The following is an 18,902-nucleotide window of genomic DNA, read 5'->3' on the forward strand; positions in this document are numbered from 1 at the left end:
GAAGTAAATACTCTTAATTTTTTTATTATTTAAATATTAAATTACTGAATAAAATTATATATATATATATATATATATATATATATATATATATATATATATATATATATATATATATATATATATATATATATATATATATATATATATATATGTATGTGTGTATAATAAACTGATTTCTTTTAACTTTGCCACAATGACAGTATACATAATAATTTACTGGATATTTTTCAAAACACTAGTGTTCAGCTTAAAGTCACATTTAAAGGCTTATTAATTAGGGTAATTGGGCTAGTTAGGGTAATTAGGTGTCATTATATAATGATGGTTTGATCTGTAGACAATCAAAAACAAATATTGCTTAAGGGTGGTTATAATATAGACCCTAAAATGTTTTTAAAAAAATTTAAAACTTCTATTATTCCAGCTGAACTAAAACAAATAAGACTTTCTCCGGAGGTAATATACATAAAAGGATATACTCTGAAAAGCTCCTTGCTTTGTTAAACATTATTTGGGAAAACAATGGGAAAAAAATCCACAGGTGGTCAGTACCAGAACTAATTTAATAAAATAACTTAAGATCATGATGCAAAATTTAGTACAACCCAATGAACATATGTTAGGGGCAAATATTACTATATTAAATGCATTAACATGTAAAAATATTAATACAATTTTAATAAAGAGGACAAATCAAGAGAACCATAAAAATATTAAATTTTATTTATTTATTTATTTTTTATATTATTTATCTATTTCGCAATGCCTTGTTTGAACTTTAATGTATTATCTCTCTGTTCAAATGTTAGGACACCACACTTTTATTTTATTAATTAACTATATATATATACATATATATATATATATATATATATATATATATATATATATATATATATATAATCTATATCTATATCATGTTTGGTACATTTGGGTAAATATGTTTGGTAAACTTGTTTTTTATAAGAAATGTTCATTAAATTTGTCACTTTCTGCTAAAACAGCTCCTTGATGGATTGCTAAATATAAATATGCATTGGTCTTGAAAGTCATCAACATTGTTTTATTGCAATGTTATGTTATGTTACACCATTTAAAAAAAAAAACTAACAAAGTCAGTCTATAATGAATGAGATTCTGTTGTACTGAATGTTTCCTTTCTCCAGTAATGAGCAGCATGACTTCAGTTAAACATTTAACTCACATGACTCATGTGAAGAATGAAAAACACCATTCATAAAATCATACGACTTTTAAACTATGACACATCTATAAATGTTCATGAGAAATATGTCATATTTTAATAATCAAAACTTTTCAGAACACACCCCTTTATGTTCAGTGATGTAAAGTGGGTGGAGCCACAAACATCTTGTCCTCTCTCTGGAAGCATCAGTTGATTACACAGATGACCACCGACATGGCAGCTGACCAGAGAAAAGAACCTGGTGTTGTGGTAAATATAAGTTTGACATATTATTATTTTTAGTATAGTTTTAAGTATAAATTGATACTGAAATGATTATGTTTGATCATTTTGAGTCTTAAGTAATACGGTTGGTCTAATGTTTTCTTTTTTTTTTTCTATTTTATCTGACATACAGATTAAAGATGGCTGGACAGGTTACAGTTTGGAGTTGTTTAATTATCCTGAGCATTACAAGGGGGATCTGGAGTGTGTGTACATCCCTCATGGAGTCATCATGAACAGGTAAACATACTTTGTTAACATCTATACAAAACAACAAAAAAAGGTATACAGGAAATATTATTAAAATGAATTTACTAGTATATGCTTTTATTACGGGTCCTATAGTTTAATGTACTACTAAAGTTAATTTCACGTGCATGGTGGTGGTGGGGGAGGGGGGTTATATTGTGTTTGTATAAACATTATTCAAGATACACATGAAACTTGTAGTCATTTCTCTTAGTCTCAACATTTCCTCCAAGGTGTCCTCTGAAATATAAGAAATAAAATAGCAGAATATTACAGAACAGCTGTAAAATGAATATGACTGTAGATCATCAGATCATTTGGATACATTTGATTAGATTTCTGCACCAACCAAAAAGGATTAGTATTAATTTCAACTCAAAATCTGCTTGTAAATGTAACAATTAACAGGAAATTACATTGAGTTAAACTGGATATTTTAAAGAAGAAATATTGAAAGGGATATTTGAACGAATGTTGAAATTGCATTTTCTGTAAAGCATAATCCAAAAATTGTATTTACTTGTTTTAAAATCGTTCACCGCCTAGCTTAATTTCAAATAATAGTATTTTGGTATAAAACATTTTATTCCCAAATTAAAAAAAAGTACTGCGCTTTTGTTTTGCTGAACAACTAGGACATTAATGAGATCTCTTTGTAATTAATGGTGCTTGTATTACCGACACTCTCAAAAATATTCGTAAATTAGCAGTTTTCCGTATTTTGTGATTCATGTTTTTAGCATTATGGGACCTTGATCTTTCTTCTAACAACCTTGAAAGTTGTAAAAGGTGACTTTGTTAAGTAGTTAAAAGTGATAAACTGCATTGTCTAGGTTGGTGTTGTATATTACGGTGCAAAAACCTAGAAATAAACTGCTAGTACATTCTCTGTTACTATACAGACTTTAAAAAAAGTCACTTTGTTAAACTGTTGAGTTGAATTTTCCACATCAAAGTCAACAGAGCAGAGATCAACATCCCATTATGCAATTCACAACTATAAATAAACAAAAAATACTTATGAATCACAAAATACGGAAACTGTTAATTAACTGATATTTTTTTACAGTGTATTTATTATAATGATATGACAAAAAGTCATAAAAACTAATGTTTTTACGTTGCTTTAACTAATATTAATCACTTAATCAGGTTTCAACTACATTTTTAACAAAGTTTAACTTAAAATTCTGGTCAGTTCGACTGATGTAAATTGAGATGACTAAAAAAGTTTCTTTGATTCAACTTAAAAAAAGTAAGAATTCTTTGCAGTGTACAAATAATTTTGTTGTCTTACACCAAACAATTGCTAAATGTAATTAAATATCTGTGATTTCCTCTTAACTGGAGTAAAGTCAACCCAGGCTCATTCTGAAAACGTACCATATATGCATTTCTGGAGGGCACCAAATACGTCCCAGGAGCTACTTTTTTTGCAGTTTTTGTTTTTGTGAACCACCAGAGGCTGATGTGTACGCTTTTTGAGATCTCAAATTTCTCTCGCAAGTGCCTGCTGTTCTCGTGCAAACCCACCAGAGGCCACTGTCGACTGACTGACTGACTGATCGACTGACTGACCCACCCTCCTCCTTCTCTAAACCAGGGGGGGACTGGCTATCTGGCAGACTGGGTAGTTTCCCGCTGGACTGACGTACTTTTTGGGCTGGGCTGATGATATTATGATCTGATCGGCCCATAAAACGCTTAGCAACCTGACGCTTTTTTTCTGCCTAAATAATTTTATTAAAATAATTAATAAAAAATAATTTTATCATTATAACAAAAATAATTTTCTCATTATCTCTCTCATTATTTCCTATATATGGCTTTTGTGCTTTTATAAAATAGGAGATGGTAAACATATTCAAGGGCGTGCACAGATGAGTAGCATTTTGATTGTATGTAGAGGGCCGATTATTATATATATATTTTTTGTCCCGGTCCAGCCCTGCTCTAAACTCAACCAATAGTGTTTTCAAAAGCACAGATTGACCCGCCCACCCACTTCCCTAAACCCAACCAACAGTTTTCAAAAGCGATCCAGAAAAAGAAAAGCCCTCGCCTGATTATAACCAAGTTTTCAGACTTTACCACATTCTCACCCTGTTATTTACTTGTTTATTTTATTTTATTATTTGGCTTTCGTTTTTGCCCACTTTCTGGAACCGTTATTAGCCAGACTCGAACCCCGTTGTCGTGGTCAACACCTCTCTGCGTTTCAAGTCTAAGCTACTGGGCAAACTGGTAACAGCGGGAAAGCCGTCCATATGGAGGTACGCGGTCAGCTGGTAAGTGTGAAAAGCGACAGCGCCATACTGCCCCGTAGTGTTCTTCTGAAAAACTAAACGCAACCATATGTACTTCTTGCTACATAATTTGTGATCTCCAGAAATGTATGTAGGGCTGTGTATTTAGAATGAGCCTATGTTGAATATGGAAAAACTGTATCTGATTGGGCAGTTAAAAGATTTAACTTGGGCCATCACCATACTGGTAGGTCTCTGTGGGATAGTAGTTAGTGGGATAGTTAACTAGTGGGATAGTAATTACAATAAGTGAGATCTGAGACGTGACTCGCCACAGATAACTGTTGCGGGGGAGTTAGTCCTGGCGTCTGGCTGAACCAGAATGGGGAAGTCCCGGAGTAAAATGAGAAAATATGATACACCGGTGTTTTGGAATATGGAAAAACTGTCTTTACGTTGTTTTCATCTATTTTTATATTATTTGTTTCTATTTTATTTATACTTGTCTCTTTTATTCCTGGTTTTGTAAAGCACTTTGAATTGCCTCTGTGTATGAAATGTGCTTCATAAATAAACTTGCCTTAAATGACTGTAAAAGCACTGTATGAGCATTAGAAAATATGTTAATATGATGATTTGTTAAAGAAATCGAGAAATATTTGTTATTAATATTAATGTTTAAAACGTGTACTTTTTATTCATGAGTAAAAAGTTCTTTTACAGCATGTCTGGAATCAAACAATATTGATAAATGTTGTTAAATATATGTGTGTTCCTTTTGATTGGAGTACATAACTATTGTAAAAACATGTCATACGGAGAGTATCTGTTTTTTGAATCTGTTTGTCTGCTTGTTTTATCTGGTGCTTTCTGAGCTCAACAATCACATTCCCAAGATGTTTGGGATGATCTACAACGTTGCACATTAACTCCATGTGACCCTTAAATCTAATTTCTGAAGTCATATGACCTCCTCAGTTCACCGCATTCTGATTCGATGTGATTTGTAGGATTGAGTGTCTGGCCAGAGACATCCTTGAGGACATCGGACATCATGACATGATGGTTCTGTGTGTCCTGAAGGGTGGATACAAGTTCTGTTCGGACCTGGTGGAGTCCATCAAAGCTCAGAGCCGCAGCACCAACCGTAGGCTGACCACCAGGGTGGAGTTCATCCGCTTCAAGAGCTATCTGGTGAGGAGACAAAAAAAAAAAAATTATTGTAGCCTCACAGCAAGAAGGTCGCTGGTTTGAGCCTCAGCTTGATCAGTTGGCATTTCTGTGTGGAGTTTGTTCTCCCTGTGTTCGCATGGGTTTCCTCCTGGTACTCCGGTTTCCCCCACAGTCCAAAGACATGTGCTATATTAAACTAAATTGGCCGTAGTGTATGTGTGTGAATGAGTGTGTATGGATGTTTCCAGTACTGGGTTGCAGCTGGAAGGGCAATCGCTGTGTATAAACATATGCTGGCGACCCCTGATGAATAAAGGGACTAAGCTGTATGAAAATTAATGAATGAATACTATACAACAGCTATAGTAATGTAAACAGATTGCCCATTTTTGTACATTTTCCACACTAGTTGACTTTAACTAAAGTACACTATAGTATTTATTACAGTTTATCATTTCACTATCGTTAATATTGCAGTATGCTGTAGCATTCACGTGTTCTAAATAACATGAAGCCTACAGTAATAGACTTTACTATAGTGTGGTTCAGAAAACTATAGTAATTAGTACTGTATAACTACTGTATATAAATCTGTTGTTGTGGGACAATCTTTGCTGGTAAATTAGTTTATTTGAGACGTTTATTACGTGTTTTTAAAAGAAAATGACCCAAGCGTTGATAAATGGGTTGCCTTCATAGGCTATGATCAGCAGAGGGCGCTCTAATGCTGTGTAATTTTCCATATTTACCCGAAGCAGTTGTTGGAATACTTGGATGTTGGAATACTTGAAACTTGAATTATTATGTAGGATACACAATTCATACAGACATTTTAACAAAACATTCTTAATTGACTCATTATTCTATCGAGACGAGTTTACACACCATGGTTAAACAAAATGGCCGTAAAAAGTAGCATGTCCGTCAATAAATAATTTTTTCCCCGTATTACCACATCGTCAGTTTCAAATCACGTACTTTTCTTTACTTGATATGAGAATAGTGGTTCATACTTCTTGTTTTAAGGATATTTCCCACAACTAACTGATTTAGAGACTAACGTAGGCCTAACTGGTTTTATCATTGTAGAAAAAATTATAAATTTAAATACCATATAATACGAACATCTAATTATTCTCAGTACACATTCAATTTTATGTCTTATATGTTGAAAGTAAGGGAGATGGGATAAGTTGAGCCATATTTACTTGTGCTTATGTGGGGTTCATGACAAGGGAAAAGGAGGCAGAAGTATAATTAAAGCATTTAACTTAAATTCAGGATGTTTCCTTTCATTTGGAATGATGATAATGCATTTTGCACAAAATTGAGGTTAAATTGATCTGAGCCTAAACTGTCCAGCCTTGCAAGCTGACCATCTCACTGAACATTAATCAAAACTCTGTAAAAAAAAAAAAAAATTAAATAAAAAACAAAATTAAATAAAATTTTATTTTGTAGTACAGTGTATTAATATTGACTGCTGCTTATTGAGAATGTTTTTTTGTGTACATTATTGATGTACAGTACACTCACCAGCCACTTTATTACATACACCCGTCCAACTGCTCGTTAATGCTAATTTCTAATCAGCCAATCACTTTAACTCTGCATTTAGGCATGTAGACATGGTGAAGACGATCGGCTGCAGTTTGAACCGAGCATCAGAATGGGGAAGAAAGGTGAAAATGGCATGGTTGTTGGGGCCGACGGCCTGGTCTGAGTATTTCAGAAACTTCTGATCCACTGAGATTTTCACACACAACCATCTCTAGGGATTACAGAAAATGATCCAGCATGGATCCATCTGGCCTTGTATCAACGGTTCAGGCTGTGGGTTCACTGCACTCAAATGGCCTCCACAGTCACCAGAACTCAATCCAAAAGAGCACCTTTGAGATGTGGTGGAACGGGAGATTCACATCATGGATGTGCAACCGACAAATCTGCAGCAACTGCGTGATGTTATCATGTCAGTATGGACTAAAATCTCTGAGGAATATTTCCAGTACCTTGTTGAATCTATGCCACAATGAATTAAGGCAGTTTTCAGGCAAAAGATGTACCTAATAAAGTGGCCGGTGTGTGTATGTGCAGTGTATATTTAGTATCGTTTATTTATGCGTTTATTTATTTACTACATTTTTCAACCAATATAATGCGATCCATTAGTACTCTACATATCTCTCTGTTTATGCATTGCTTAAACACACACAGCGAGAATCCACTAAGAAAACAATAAAAGTCAAGCTGAATGTCATGGATGGCTGAGTCTTCATAGTTGGTTGTTCTGTTGTATCTTATGGGCCCCCGAGGAGCCTCCAGCTCATCATCCACCAGCTCTGTATTACTGAACTGACCCAGAATGTTCATCTCCAGCACAGAAGAGCCACTTCACCCCTTCACAGATGATCAACTTGACCCTGAGCAGAAAAAATGACCCAATTATCTCGCAGACAAACGCAGCTTCTGTTGGGTGTACAGCAGCGGATTGTGTTTGACTGTATGATCATATGTGCTGACAGGGCCTCAGCAGGGGCCTTTTATAACATCTGTCTCTGGGTTTTCCTCTCTTTTACAGAATGACCAGTCCACTGAAGATCTGCATATTATCGGACCAGACGACCTCTCCATGCTGAAAGGGAAGGTCTTGTACCTGATTTTTATATTATTACTCATAAGAATGGATTAATGTGTAATATTAGTGGCCTATTCACATCAAAGATGATAAGAAATATATAATTCTCTTTATTTTATATATATAAATAATTAAAGCCTTGTCAGCCTGCTTTAATTAAAGGCTCCGTACGATCATTAATAACCTGGAAATGTCTTGGAATTTCAGAAAATTTGCAGAAAAACAAGCAAACCCACAAAGATTTGAAAAAGTCATTGAAATTTGTTTATCAAATATCTATACCTGAATATTTGTCCTTGGCCGATCTCATGCACTCACATAGTTTTAGCCTACAGTGCTGTGCATGCAAAATATTTCAATTAACTTTGTTTGTTTTATAAACAGACACACTTTGTCATTAATATGAGACACACTTTAATCAATCAAAGTAGGTTTGGTAATGGTATTCTGATGATAACTTGTTCTTTATGCTGTTTTTTGGGGGTGTTTTAAAATTGATGCCTTCTCTAAAGTCTAATATGTTCTGTTTCCCCCTCTGACATGCCACACAGAACGTCTTGATTGTGGAGGTAAGACTGTGTTTAATTAATGTTATCACAAACAGAGGAAAAGAAAATATATTTAGAAGATGTAACAAGATAGCACGATTTAATGTACAGGCAAGAGAGAAATAAACAAATGTTGTGAACAGGGTAGTCTGGGATTTGTCTGGAAGTCGAAAGGTATTTTCCTTTCAAATCAGATTTCACATGAGACATTTTCCAGTTTAAAATCACCCATGCAGACATTCCCTGTGCTTTGCTGCATTGAATAACAGCGCTGCTAATCAGTTTTTCCATAACTTTGGGTTTTGTTAAATGTTACTAAACTCTCATATGAAATTTTAAGACCATTTTTGGTATTTTCTGTGGTTCATTTGTCAGTTAAACACTGTATCTTAAAATGAATAATTAGTTCTGAGTAACTAGATGGCATATTATGTTCTCGATCTAAAATTTAAACTTTCAAAGCTGCTAGAATACATTGCAAGAGTTGAGTGAAATCTGAAAAACTGAAGATTTGTATTGATTTGGTTGTTAAAAATCTATTATAAACACATTTAGGGCTCTATTTTAACAATCTAAGTCTAAAGCGCATGGCACAAAAACATTAAGGGCATGTCCGAATCCACTTTTGCTATTTTAAGGATGGAAAAATAGCCTCTGCGCCCTAGCACATGGTCCAACAGGGTTGTGCTTATTCTCTTAATGAGTTATGGTTAGGCCCACACGGAATCTGCAAGCGCAGAATTCTGCAGATTTTTAGCCCATCATTAATTCTGTTTATTTACTTGAGTAAATGTGTGTAAATCTATATTTATTCACTTTTCAAATTAATTACAATAATATCATTGACTAAATTGAAAATGTTCATCTGATTTATGTACAATGCAGTTTGTACAGTAATATTTTCTGTCTTTTAGTAGATTTATATTATATGAGAGACTTACTTTGTTTACTAAATAAAGTGAATCTAATTAGATTTGCATTTTAAACATTAAATAAAAGTTAAAAAGATAATATTTGTTTATTTCACAAGTTAACGTTTTAGTTTTGATACTCCCAAAATAAATCCGCAGATTTTTACCTAAATTCTCAGCAGAAATGGCAAAAAACGTCCGCAGATTCCGTCTGGCCCTAGTTATGGGCGTGTTTTTAGCATAACGTGCATTAAACCAATCATAGTCTCACCTCCCATTCCCTTTAAAACTCAGTTGCGTTGAGCCATGGCACATGTAAGTATAAAATCTGAACACTTCATTAGCGAGAAAACAGTTAAACAGACCATCTGCAGCGCGAGGATAAAGAACGAGCCTCCTCCATTCAGCATCTTTACTTTCTCTTACTTTACTTTTACTCTTTACTTTACTCCTTTAGTTTCATGGGTAAGGAAACAGTGTTGTACACACTCCACTGAAGACATTCATTAGCCTACATATTTAATTTCATTTGTTAAGCGCAAAGATTTGTTTCAAAACTATTTCTAAATTCAGTTCTAATTTCCAGCAGACGAACAAATGAACAATAGTAACAAAGTGTGTTATATCCAAACACACGTCCTATTCTTATGCCCCATATAGTGATGCAGAAATCTCCAAAACCTGACAGATGGACAAATCTAAACCTGTTTTTATTAAAATAAATGCAAATATGTATATAATAAATACTACTGCTAATAATAATAACATTATACAAATACAAATTATCATGAATAAACTGAAAAAAGCCCCCTGAGATGAGGCATGGAGGCAGTGGTTTTAATATTTATGTACAAAATAATAATTTTTGTAACATTTTAATCCTTTAATTTTGTTTATATGTAAAGATATTTGTGTATTGCTGTACATCCTATGTGTATTAAGCAATGTGTAAGCGTTTGGACCTGCATAGGTGCATAACTAATGCCCTCTGTGCTGGACTTTAGAGCAGCTTTTAGTTTGTCAATGGTGAGGTCTATTTCAGTTCCTCAAAATAGCAACGCACCAATAATGTGCCTTAACACACCTCCCTTCTAGACCAGCACACCCATGAGTCCACAAAGTAGCACAAATGGATTTGCTATTTAAACAATATGGTGCAAAACGGGAAAATTCGTGTTGCGATGGCCTGAAAATAGGAACAAAACGCGCCAACGTTTCACCCAAAACACACCCATAACTCATGAAGAGAATAAGGACAACCATATTAGACCATGCGCTTGGTGCACCAATAATTTTTCCCCTATTTAAAATGGCAAAAGTGCTGCTGTCCTGCATAGTTTAGCTCCAAGTTACTCCAACACACCTGTCAGGAAGTTTCTAGTATTTAGAAAGGGCTTGATTAGCTGGTTCAGGTGTCTAATTGAGATTGGAACTAAACCAGGACCGAGTTTGGGCACCCCTGCCCTAAGTGCACTTGCACCGTGAGCCTTAGACCATGCACTTATATCATTAAAACAGAGCCCTATATCTCCATTCCAGTGTAATCCTATACATCAATGCATTAATTTCCTACAGGCAATAGTGGACACAGGAAAGACCATGAGAGCCCTTCTGCAGCACGTGGAGACTTTCCAGCCCAAGTTGGTTAAAGTAGCAGGGTGAGATGAGAGGGAGAATTACATTAAGAGGATGCATGAGCTGAAATCAAATCATGCTGTCTGAGAGTGGCAGATCTTGACATTTTCATCGTTCTGATCTAATAGAGGTTGAGGGTGTTTGGTTAGTGGTGTTAATGTGTCTCCTCACTCAGGCTCCTGGTGAAGAGGGTTCCTCATGGCGCGGCAGAGCTTCCAGACTGTGAGTAAATCAAGAGTGCTCAAATGCTACTTCTGCCCTGCACAAATGGGCTGTGATGAATCACAATATCACACAGGGGATGGAGTGATTATCTTTATAGAGCTGTCACCATGTGATCTGGTCATTTGTGTTTCTCTGCAGATGTTGGATTTGTCATTCCCAATCGCTTTGTGGTGGGTTATGCTCTAGACTACAATGAGTACTTCAGGGACCTCAATGTAAGATGATGTCTATTATTTTTTTACTGTTTTGTTTGTATTTACTTGATATACTTTCAAATCCATGAGCTTTCAAAGATACAGTATTTCTTTGGTCAAGGTATCATGGTAAAAATGTATTCATCCATTCATCCAACCAGCCTGCCAGTCTCCACAAACTTCTGTATCAATTCTGTTTCCTGAAGTACTTTTCTATTTAATTTAATTTAAATGTATTTATTTATTTATTTATTTATTTATTTATTTATTTATTTATTTATTTATTTATTTATTTATTTATTTATTCATTCATTTATTTATTTGTTTAATTTAACTTAATTTATTTTTTTAATCTAATTTTAATATATTTTTTATTATTTTATTATTTATTTATTTTTTTTATTTAATTCATTTATTTTTTATTAAACTTTACTTTTTTTATTATTTTATTTTATTATTTATTATTTAATTATAGTTAATTATTTTTATTTGTTTATTATTTATTTTAATTTACTTTAACTTAATTTAATTTTTTTAATTATTTTATTTTACTTATTAAATTTAACTTTATTTTTATTTAATTTTATATTTATTAATTTTTTATTATTTATTTATTTATTTATTTATTTATTTAACTTAATACATTTTTTATTTAAATGTAAAATTTTTATTATTTTTTATTTTATTTTATTATTTAAATAATATATATATATGTTTTTTTCCAATGGAATAACAACTAAGCCTTATCCTCCGTAATAACACTGGCTATGTTTAGAGCAAGGTTATTATAGTTTTACATTTTTATTTTAATTTATATATTTTTTTTTATTGTACAGTTGAAGTCAGAATTATTAGCCCCCCATTGATTTTTTTTTTTCTCTTCTTTTTTTAAATATTTCCCAAATGATGTTTAACAGAGCAAATACATTTTCACATTATGTCTTATTTTTTTCTTCTGGAGAAAGTCTTATTTGTTTTATTTCTACTAGAATAAAAGCAGCTTTTAATTTTTTAAAAACCATTTTAAGGTCAAAATTATTAGCCCCTTTAAGCTATTTTTGTTTTCGATAGTCTACAGAACAAACCATCGTTATACAATAACTTGCCTAATTACCCTAACCTGCCTAGTTAACCTAATTAACTTAGTTAAGCCTTTAAATGTCACTTTAAGCTGAATAGAAGTGTTTTGAAAAATATCTGTCATCATGGAAAAGATAAAATAAATCAGTTATTAGAAATGAGTTATTAAAACTATTATGTTTAGAAATGTGTTGAGAGAATTTTTCTCTCCGTTAAACATAAATTGGGGAAAAAAATAAACGGGGGGCTAATAATTCTGACCTCAACTGTATGTTTTATATTATTATCATCATCATAACTATCTTCATTATTATTATTATCATTTAATTATTTATTTAATTTTTATTTATTCATTTCCAATGGAATAACTACTAAGACTTATCCTTCATGATAACACTGGCTGTGTTTGGGGTAAACACAGCGCAACAAGCTGAACTTATAGCCAGTAACTAAACGAAGCGGAATTGCTATAGAGCTGCATTAAAAAAAGCCTCTCAACCTCAAAGCTCATCAAACGGCATTATATAAGTGATGAATCTCAGTCATCTGAACCTTCAGCATGAATGTCATTGCGTTGAGCAGCACTTGGTGAACATCCAAATGAAATCTGGCATGCAGAACAGCATTCGTCTTTCCTAGAAAACTCTAATCATCCTCACCCATCACGTGTACAATCCTCTCCTTAAGCTGTAAATGTGATGGAAAACATCTCTCGGTCAGAAGCAGAAGCAAACAGTTGTGCTGTGTTATTTTTACAGTCTTATTTTCTGCTTTATTTATCTATTGACTCATTTAAGCGATGTCTTCCCCTTCACAGCACATCTGTGTCATCAGTGAGACGGGGAAGCAGAAATATAAAGTGTGACGAAGCTCCCTTCAAGAGGAATGGACATTTATATTACCGTAACAGATGAAAAACTCGCACTGACATAAGATTACTATGTTCTCCAATCAGGGATCTGATATCTGTAACTGACATGCTCAATTACGTTTGAAATATTATATAATTTGTTTTGCATGTATTGGGTAAAGTCACATCGCAATACTAAAACATGATATGATGTGGAAAACAGACTTTCTCTGATTGGTTTTAAATGCTGTATTCGTGTAAGAGCCCAGCTGTTCATTTTTATTCTCTTTAGAAAGAATTTGTTTTATTGAGAGACCATCCATACACTGAAGACACTGTATCCAAAGTTTACATCATTCACTAACTGTATGGATCCATCCATCCATCCATCCATTCAAGTGAGGTCATCTTTATATCTTTGTGCTTTTTACAATGCAGACTGTACAAAAGCTGCTTCTCAGAGATTCACAGAAAAGAAAAGAAACAGTAGAATCGGTTAACCCTTGTTTACTGTTCAAATTGACTACCCTTTCGTTATGTTGGGGGCTGTTTTTGCCCTATTGACTTCCATTATAATGACATTATTGATTGCAAAGCCATGACAGCATTTACGCAATCATTCAATCTTGATTGTTGGTGCTTTTTCCTGTTGGGAAGAGGTAAAATGTTTAAAGTGTATCATCATTCGGCAGCATCAACCCTTTAGATAGGCCTTTTTATGGGCTTCTAGCGTAAAACAGCAGATTATAGTGTGTGTGCAGTAATACACTTACTATGTTCTGAGAGCTGAGCTGCTTATTTAGATTTTCTCAGGCCCCGTTTACACTAATACGTTTTCTTTTTAAAACGCATAAGTTTTGCTATGGTTGCGTTTTCCGTCTTAACTACCCTGGAGTTTTCAAGCCCCGATAATAGAGCGTTTTGAAAATGCTGGAGAGGCTGTTTTGGGAGCGTTTTCTTAATGTCAACCATCCATCCATCCTACCATCCATACATCAATACACCAATCCTACCATTTACTCATTTCAAGAGATCACACTTAGCTGATGATTAATTATAAGCTTGTTTGGCATGCTGTCCCGGGAGAGAGCCCTGAGCTCATAAGATCCTCGAGCCTGGGGCTCCCTCCCGTTGCAAGGCGAGAGGGGAGTTTGAGCTCAGGTAGATCTCGGGAACTCCCCTGCTGTAATAACCAATGAACAGCCAGTGATTGCTCTTGAGAGATAACTATTTACTAGGAGCATGTCCATAGTGCCGGTTTGGATTAGTCAATTTACTTATGTTGCATGTTTTTCGGATGGAAACCAGGGAACCCGAGGGAAACCCACGTGAGCACGGGGAGAAAATGCAAACTTCGCACAGAAATGTCTGCTGGTTTGGTAAAGCCTGGAACCAGAGACATTCTTGCTGTGAGGCAACAGTGCTAAGCACTGGGCCACCGTGTCACCCATCTAGGAAGAAGGAGGAGTAGGGGTGGATGGGGGGATTCTTCAAAACCAAGATAGCGGAGTCCATCCTACCACCAACCATACACCCACCCACCCATCCTACCACCAATCCATAGACCCACCCACCAACCTATCCTACAACCAATCCATACAAACAACCAACCAACCAATCCTACCACCTGTCCAACCATCCATTTACTGTACCAATCCTACTATCTATCCATCTATTCACCCATCCTACTGTCAATCCATCTATCCATCCATCAATCCTCCCATTCTACCACCCATCCATCCACTCACCGACCTATCCATCCATCTATTAACCAATCCTGTTATCTATCCATCCATCCACCCATCCTTTCACCAATCCATCCATCCATTCAACCATCCAGCCATTCATCCATTCATCTTTCCCACTTTTATTCGGTTCCAGAAAGATAACACATGTATTTGCATTCAAGTCAAAGTGTGCTAAATAGAGAACATCTGAACAGCCTTTAATAAAGATGATTTATTGGAGTGTTCTAATGAAACTTTGGCTGGTTCCATTTTACCAGTCTGGCCTGGGTTTTGACCTCTTTGTCAGTGCACAACCAGACAAAAAAATGACATAAGGATCTGTTTTACTTTACAACCCTTGGTGGTTATCTAACATCTCAGACAGGCAATGGATGTGCTGAAAATGTACTGTACTAATACAGAACTCAAAGCTGATGTTCTCTGAGAAACTCATTTCAGCTCATCTGCTTTAAATATGCTGACTTACAGGCAATCGGCTTGAAACGTCTGCCTCGTTTATTCAAGTAATAAGTAGTTTAAAAAGCTGCTAATACCTCCAATAGTGTTAGATAACTCACAACAACATATTGCAGTCATACTTAACACTAAATCTGAACCATTTTGCAGGATTCCATTAGTAATTCCAAAAAAAAAAGAAAGACTTTTTGTATTTCGTGAGTGATTTTTGAATCTGGTTATGATATTGTCCTGCATGGTTGGTTGAAAGTGTGGAGTGAGGGCTGTTTGTGCCTCACACCGAGCTTTCCATGACTCAGTCTGGGCGCCAGCCGGGTACAAATGCCAACAGCCGCCATCTGCCATCAGTTAATGCAACTCATGACTGGAGAATGCAGCACTGCACTGGAGATGCAAAACATTTCATTTCATTAAATCAGTCAGTGGGTCATGACAACGCATCAAGATAACGGCGGATTATTATTATTTGTCCTACATTATTATTGAGAGTCTTATTTGTGTTTAAAAATTCTATTTATTAGCCCCTATTCGTCTATCTGACGAAAATTATTTACTGTTGGGTTTTTCTAAATGGTAAGTGCACACAACACAAATAATACAATATTTGGTAGTTTGCACAATAGACTAAGATACAGAAACTCTGGCATTATTGAAAACTGGCATTGGCATGATTCACCAATCCTACCATCTATCATCCACCCGTCCTACCACCAATTCAACCATCCATACTACCATCCATCCATCAATTCAGCAATCCTACCATCTATCTATTTATCCATGAAGTCATCCTACCACCAATCCATAAACCCATACACCGACCCACCCATTCATTCACCAATCCTACCATCAATCCATCCACCCATCCATCCTAAAGGTTTGGCTATAGCAATTCGGCCATGTATATTGACCCTGTAGAGCTCCAGACGAACAGTTTTGGTGGAAACAGGATAATTGAGGTGCACATTTAATTCTGCAGTGAGTTGGGGAGCTATGCTTAAACATGTATTGCTCTCTGATGAGTCCACCTTAAGTGTCTTTCCCGTATCCAGGAGAGTTATGGTGTGGAGAAGCCCCAAAGAAACATATCACCCAGACTGTTGCATGTCCAGAGTGAACGCAGCAAAAAAACAGACAGGCAGATGGATACATCTGTTTGACTACGTTAACCTTCTGATATCCTTTTTAATAAATGTATCAATTATTACTCCTACTATTACACTTCTTAGCCTCAAAACCACATTAAAGGTCCTGTGAAGTGCTTTACAATGTGGACATTTTACTCCAAATTCGACGTAATATCAACTGCAACATGAAGACAGGGTGAGACATATAATAGCCCCTCCCCTTTTTTATTTAGTGCAGGCATGGGCAAACTCACTCCTAGAGTTTTGCCGAACCTACCTGGACATGCTAATCAGTGTCTTCAAGATCACTCGAAAGCTATAGGAAGGTGTGTTTGATTAGGGTTGTAGGTAAACTCTGCAGGACACTGGCCCTCTAGGACTGAGTTTGCCCATCCCTGATTTAGTGGCTAAAGCCACGGTCACACTGGACTTTTCACCCCATAGACTTCAATTCATATGCATGCAACTGCAGCAGACCGGAAACACAAGCTCGCGCGACAAGTTTCACAGTTCGCTGCATTGGAAAGTTCAAGCTTGGTGAACTCTGACTTGCGAAATCGCATCATGTGATTGCTTAAGACCAATCAAAGATCAACACGACCTCTCTGGCCTGAAATTTTAAATATGGAGTAATCGCTCGCTTTTTTAATGTCTAATCATCTTGTTTTGTCCCACCCCATTTCGCAGCGCCGTACAACAGAATTTTGCAAGCTCAAACTGTGACCGCAGCAAAATTCATATTTATTTGTATGATCTCATGCCTACATTTTTCTATGTATGTATAGATTGTATAGATTTGTACAAATTAGCCACTTTTCTGACAATATGTAAAATAGTTGCGTTCAGTGTGAGATCGCACTGCAATGCCAAAGCAAAGGAAGACCTGCCTACTGGTCGAAATATCAATATTTATAGTCACACATTTGGGGGAGGGGTCTGTACAGATTTGCTTGTTTGTTACAGCAACATTGTTTGGTGAATGCTATGTATGTTGAGGTTGACTATTTAGTGTCCTTTTCAGTGTCGTCCTCCAGTTTTTGCTATAGTGATAGTTTCGCAGTTACCTGCATTGGAAAGGTCAAGCTTGGAGAACTCCGACCTGCGAAATCGCAGCACCTGATTGTGTAAGACCAATCGAAGATCAAAACATGACCTCTATGGACACAAATATAAAATATGGAGCAATCGTTCACTTTTTTATTGTCTAATCATCTTGTTTAATTCACCCCCTTTTCGCAGTGCCATACGACAGAATTTTGCATGCTCAAACCCTAGCGTGGCTTAATTCGTATTTATTTGTCGATCTCATTTAAACAGTTTAGTATGATTTGCTCATCCCCCAATTAGGGGTAATGTTATGGAGTCCTGACTCTCTGTGATCATTAAAAATCCCATGGTACTTCTTGTAAAGAGTAGAGCAGTAACCCTAGTGTCCTGGCCAAATTCTCTCAGCCCTTAACCATCATGGCCTCCCAATCATCCCCATCCATCGAATTGGCTCTATCACTGTCTCTCCACTCCACCAATAGCTGGTGTCTGGTGAGTGCACTAGTGCCATTGTCCTGCGGCTGCCATCGCATCATCCAAGTGGATGCTGCACACTGGTGGTGATGTGGAAAGACCCCCCCCACTTCATGATTGTGAAGCACTTTGTGTGTATGGCCATACACGCTAAATACGTTATATAAATACACATTCTGGGCTAGCTAATCAAGCTCTTATACTAGGCTTTCTAATATCCTTGCAGGTGTTCTGATTCAAGTTGGAGCTAAAATCTGCAGGACACCGGCTTTCCAGGACCGAGTTTGGACATCCTCTGCTCTAAACCAGGGGTGTCCAAACTCGGTCCTGGAGGGCCGGTGTCCTGCAGATTTTAGCTCCAACTTGCCTCAACACACCTGCACGGATGTTTCTAGAAAGCCTAGTAAGTGCTTGATTAGCTAGCCCAGGTGTGTCTGATTGGGGTTGGAACTAAACTTTGCAGGACACCGGCCCTCCAGGACCGAGCTTGGACATGCCTGCTTTAAACAGTGTAATAATGTTTAAAAAATACCAAATTTATTTATTTTTTGCTTAAACAACATGAATTTGCATTTGAGATTTAGTTGTGCTAGGATTAAACATGATTCCTGAAGACATCTGAGAGCTTGAATCAGTAGGAGAACATGGAGAGAATGACTGAGACTCGGTTAAAGCCAAAAGAAAAGTGCTGAATGGTTTTAATCACAGACACAGTACACCAGGATTTTGAAAGGGGTTTAACATACTTGGTGTTGTATCAAAAAGAAAGACAAAGTTCAATCTAAAGCGCATTTATGTTGTATCACATTGCTGTTCTGTACAATAAAAGC

General features: G+C 35.7%; 1 protein-coding gene across 1 annotated transcript; it reads left to right on the plus strand.

Annotated features, from left to right (window-relative positions):
* The first annotated feature begins 1,310 nt into the window (after positions 1 to 1,310).
* prtfdc1a (phosphoribosyl transferase domain containing 1a) lies at positions 1,311 to 13,443 on the plus strand. The gene is made up of 9 exons (XM_056450538.1): positions 1,311 to 1,459; positions 1,608 to 1,714; positions 4,980 to 5,163; positions 7,724 to 7,789; positions 8,332 to 8,349; positions 10,815 to 10,897; positions 11,050 to 11,096; positions 11,238 to 11,314; positions 13,191 to 13,443. The coding sequence occupies exons 1-9, from the start codon at positions 1,412 to 1,414 to the stop codon at positions 13,236 to 13,238; spliced, it is 678 nt and encodes a 225-aa protein (XP_056306513.1). The 5' UTR covers positions 1,311 to 1,411; the 3' UTR covers positions 13,239 to 13,443.
* Positions 13,444 to 18,902: the final 5,459 nt, after the last annotated feature.

The sequence above is a fragment of the Danio aesculapii genome, chromosome 24 (genome assembly GCF_903798145.1).
Source record: "Danio aesculapii chromosome 24, fDanAes4.1, whole genome shotgun sequence".
In the NCBI taxonomy this organism is placed as follows: Eukaryota; Metazoa; Chordata; class Actinopteri; order Cypriniformes; family Danionidae; genus Danio; species Danio aesculapii.

Bases quoted from the DNA above. Each gene is read 5' to 3' on its own strand.
- prtfdc1a (XM_056450538.1), top strand. From the start codon at position 1,412: ATGACCACCGACATGGCAGCTGACCAGAGAAAAGAACCTGGTGTTGTG. The intron at 5,164-7,723 runs GTGAGGAGACAA...TCTCTTTTACAG, and splicing joins TCCGCTTCAAGAGCTATCTG to AATGACCAGTCCACTGAAGA. The intron at 10,898-11,049 runs GTGAGATGAGAG...CTCCTCACTCAG, and splicing joins AAGTTGGTTAAAGTAGCAGG to GCTCCTGGTGAAGAGGGTTC.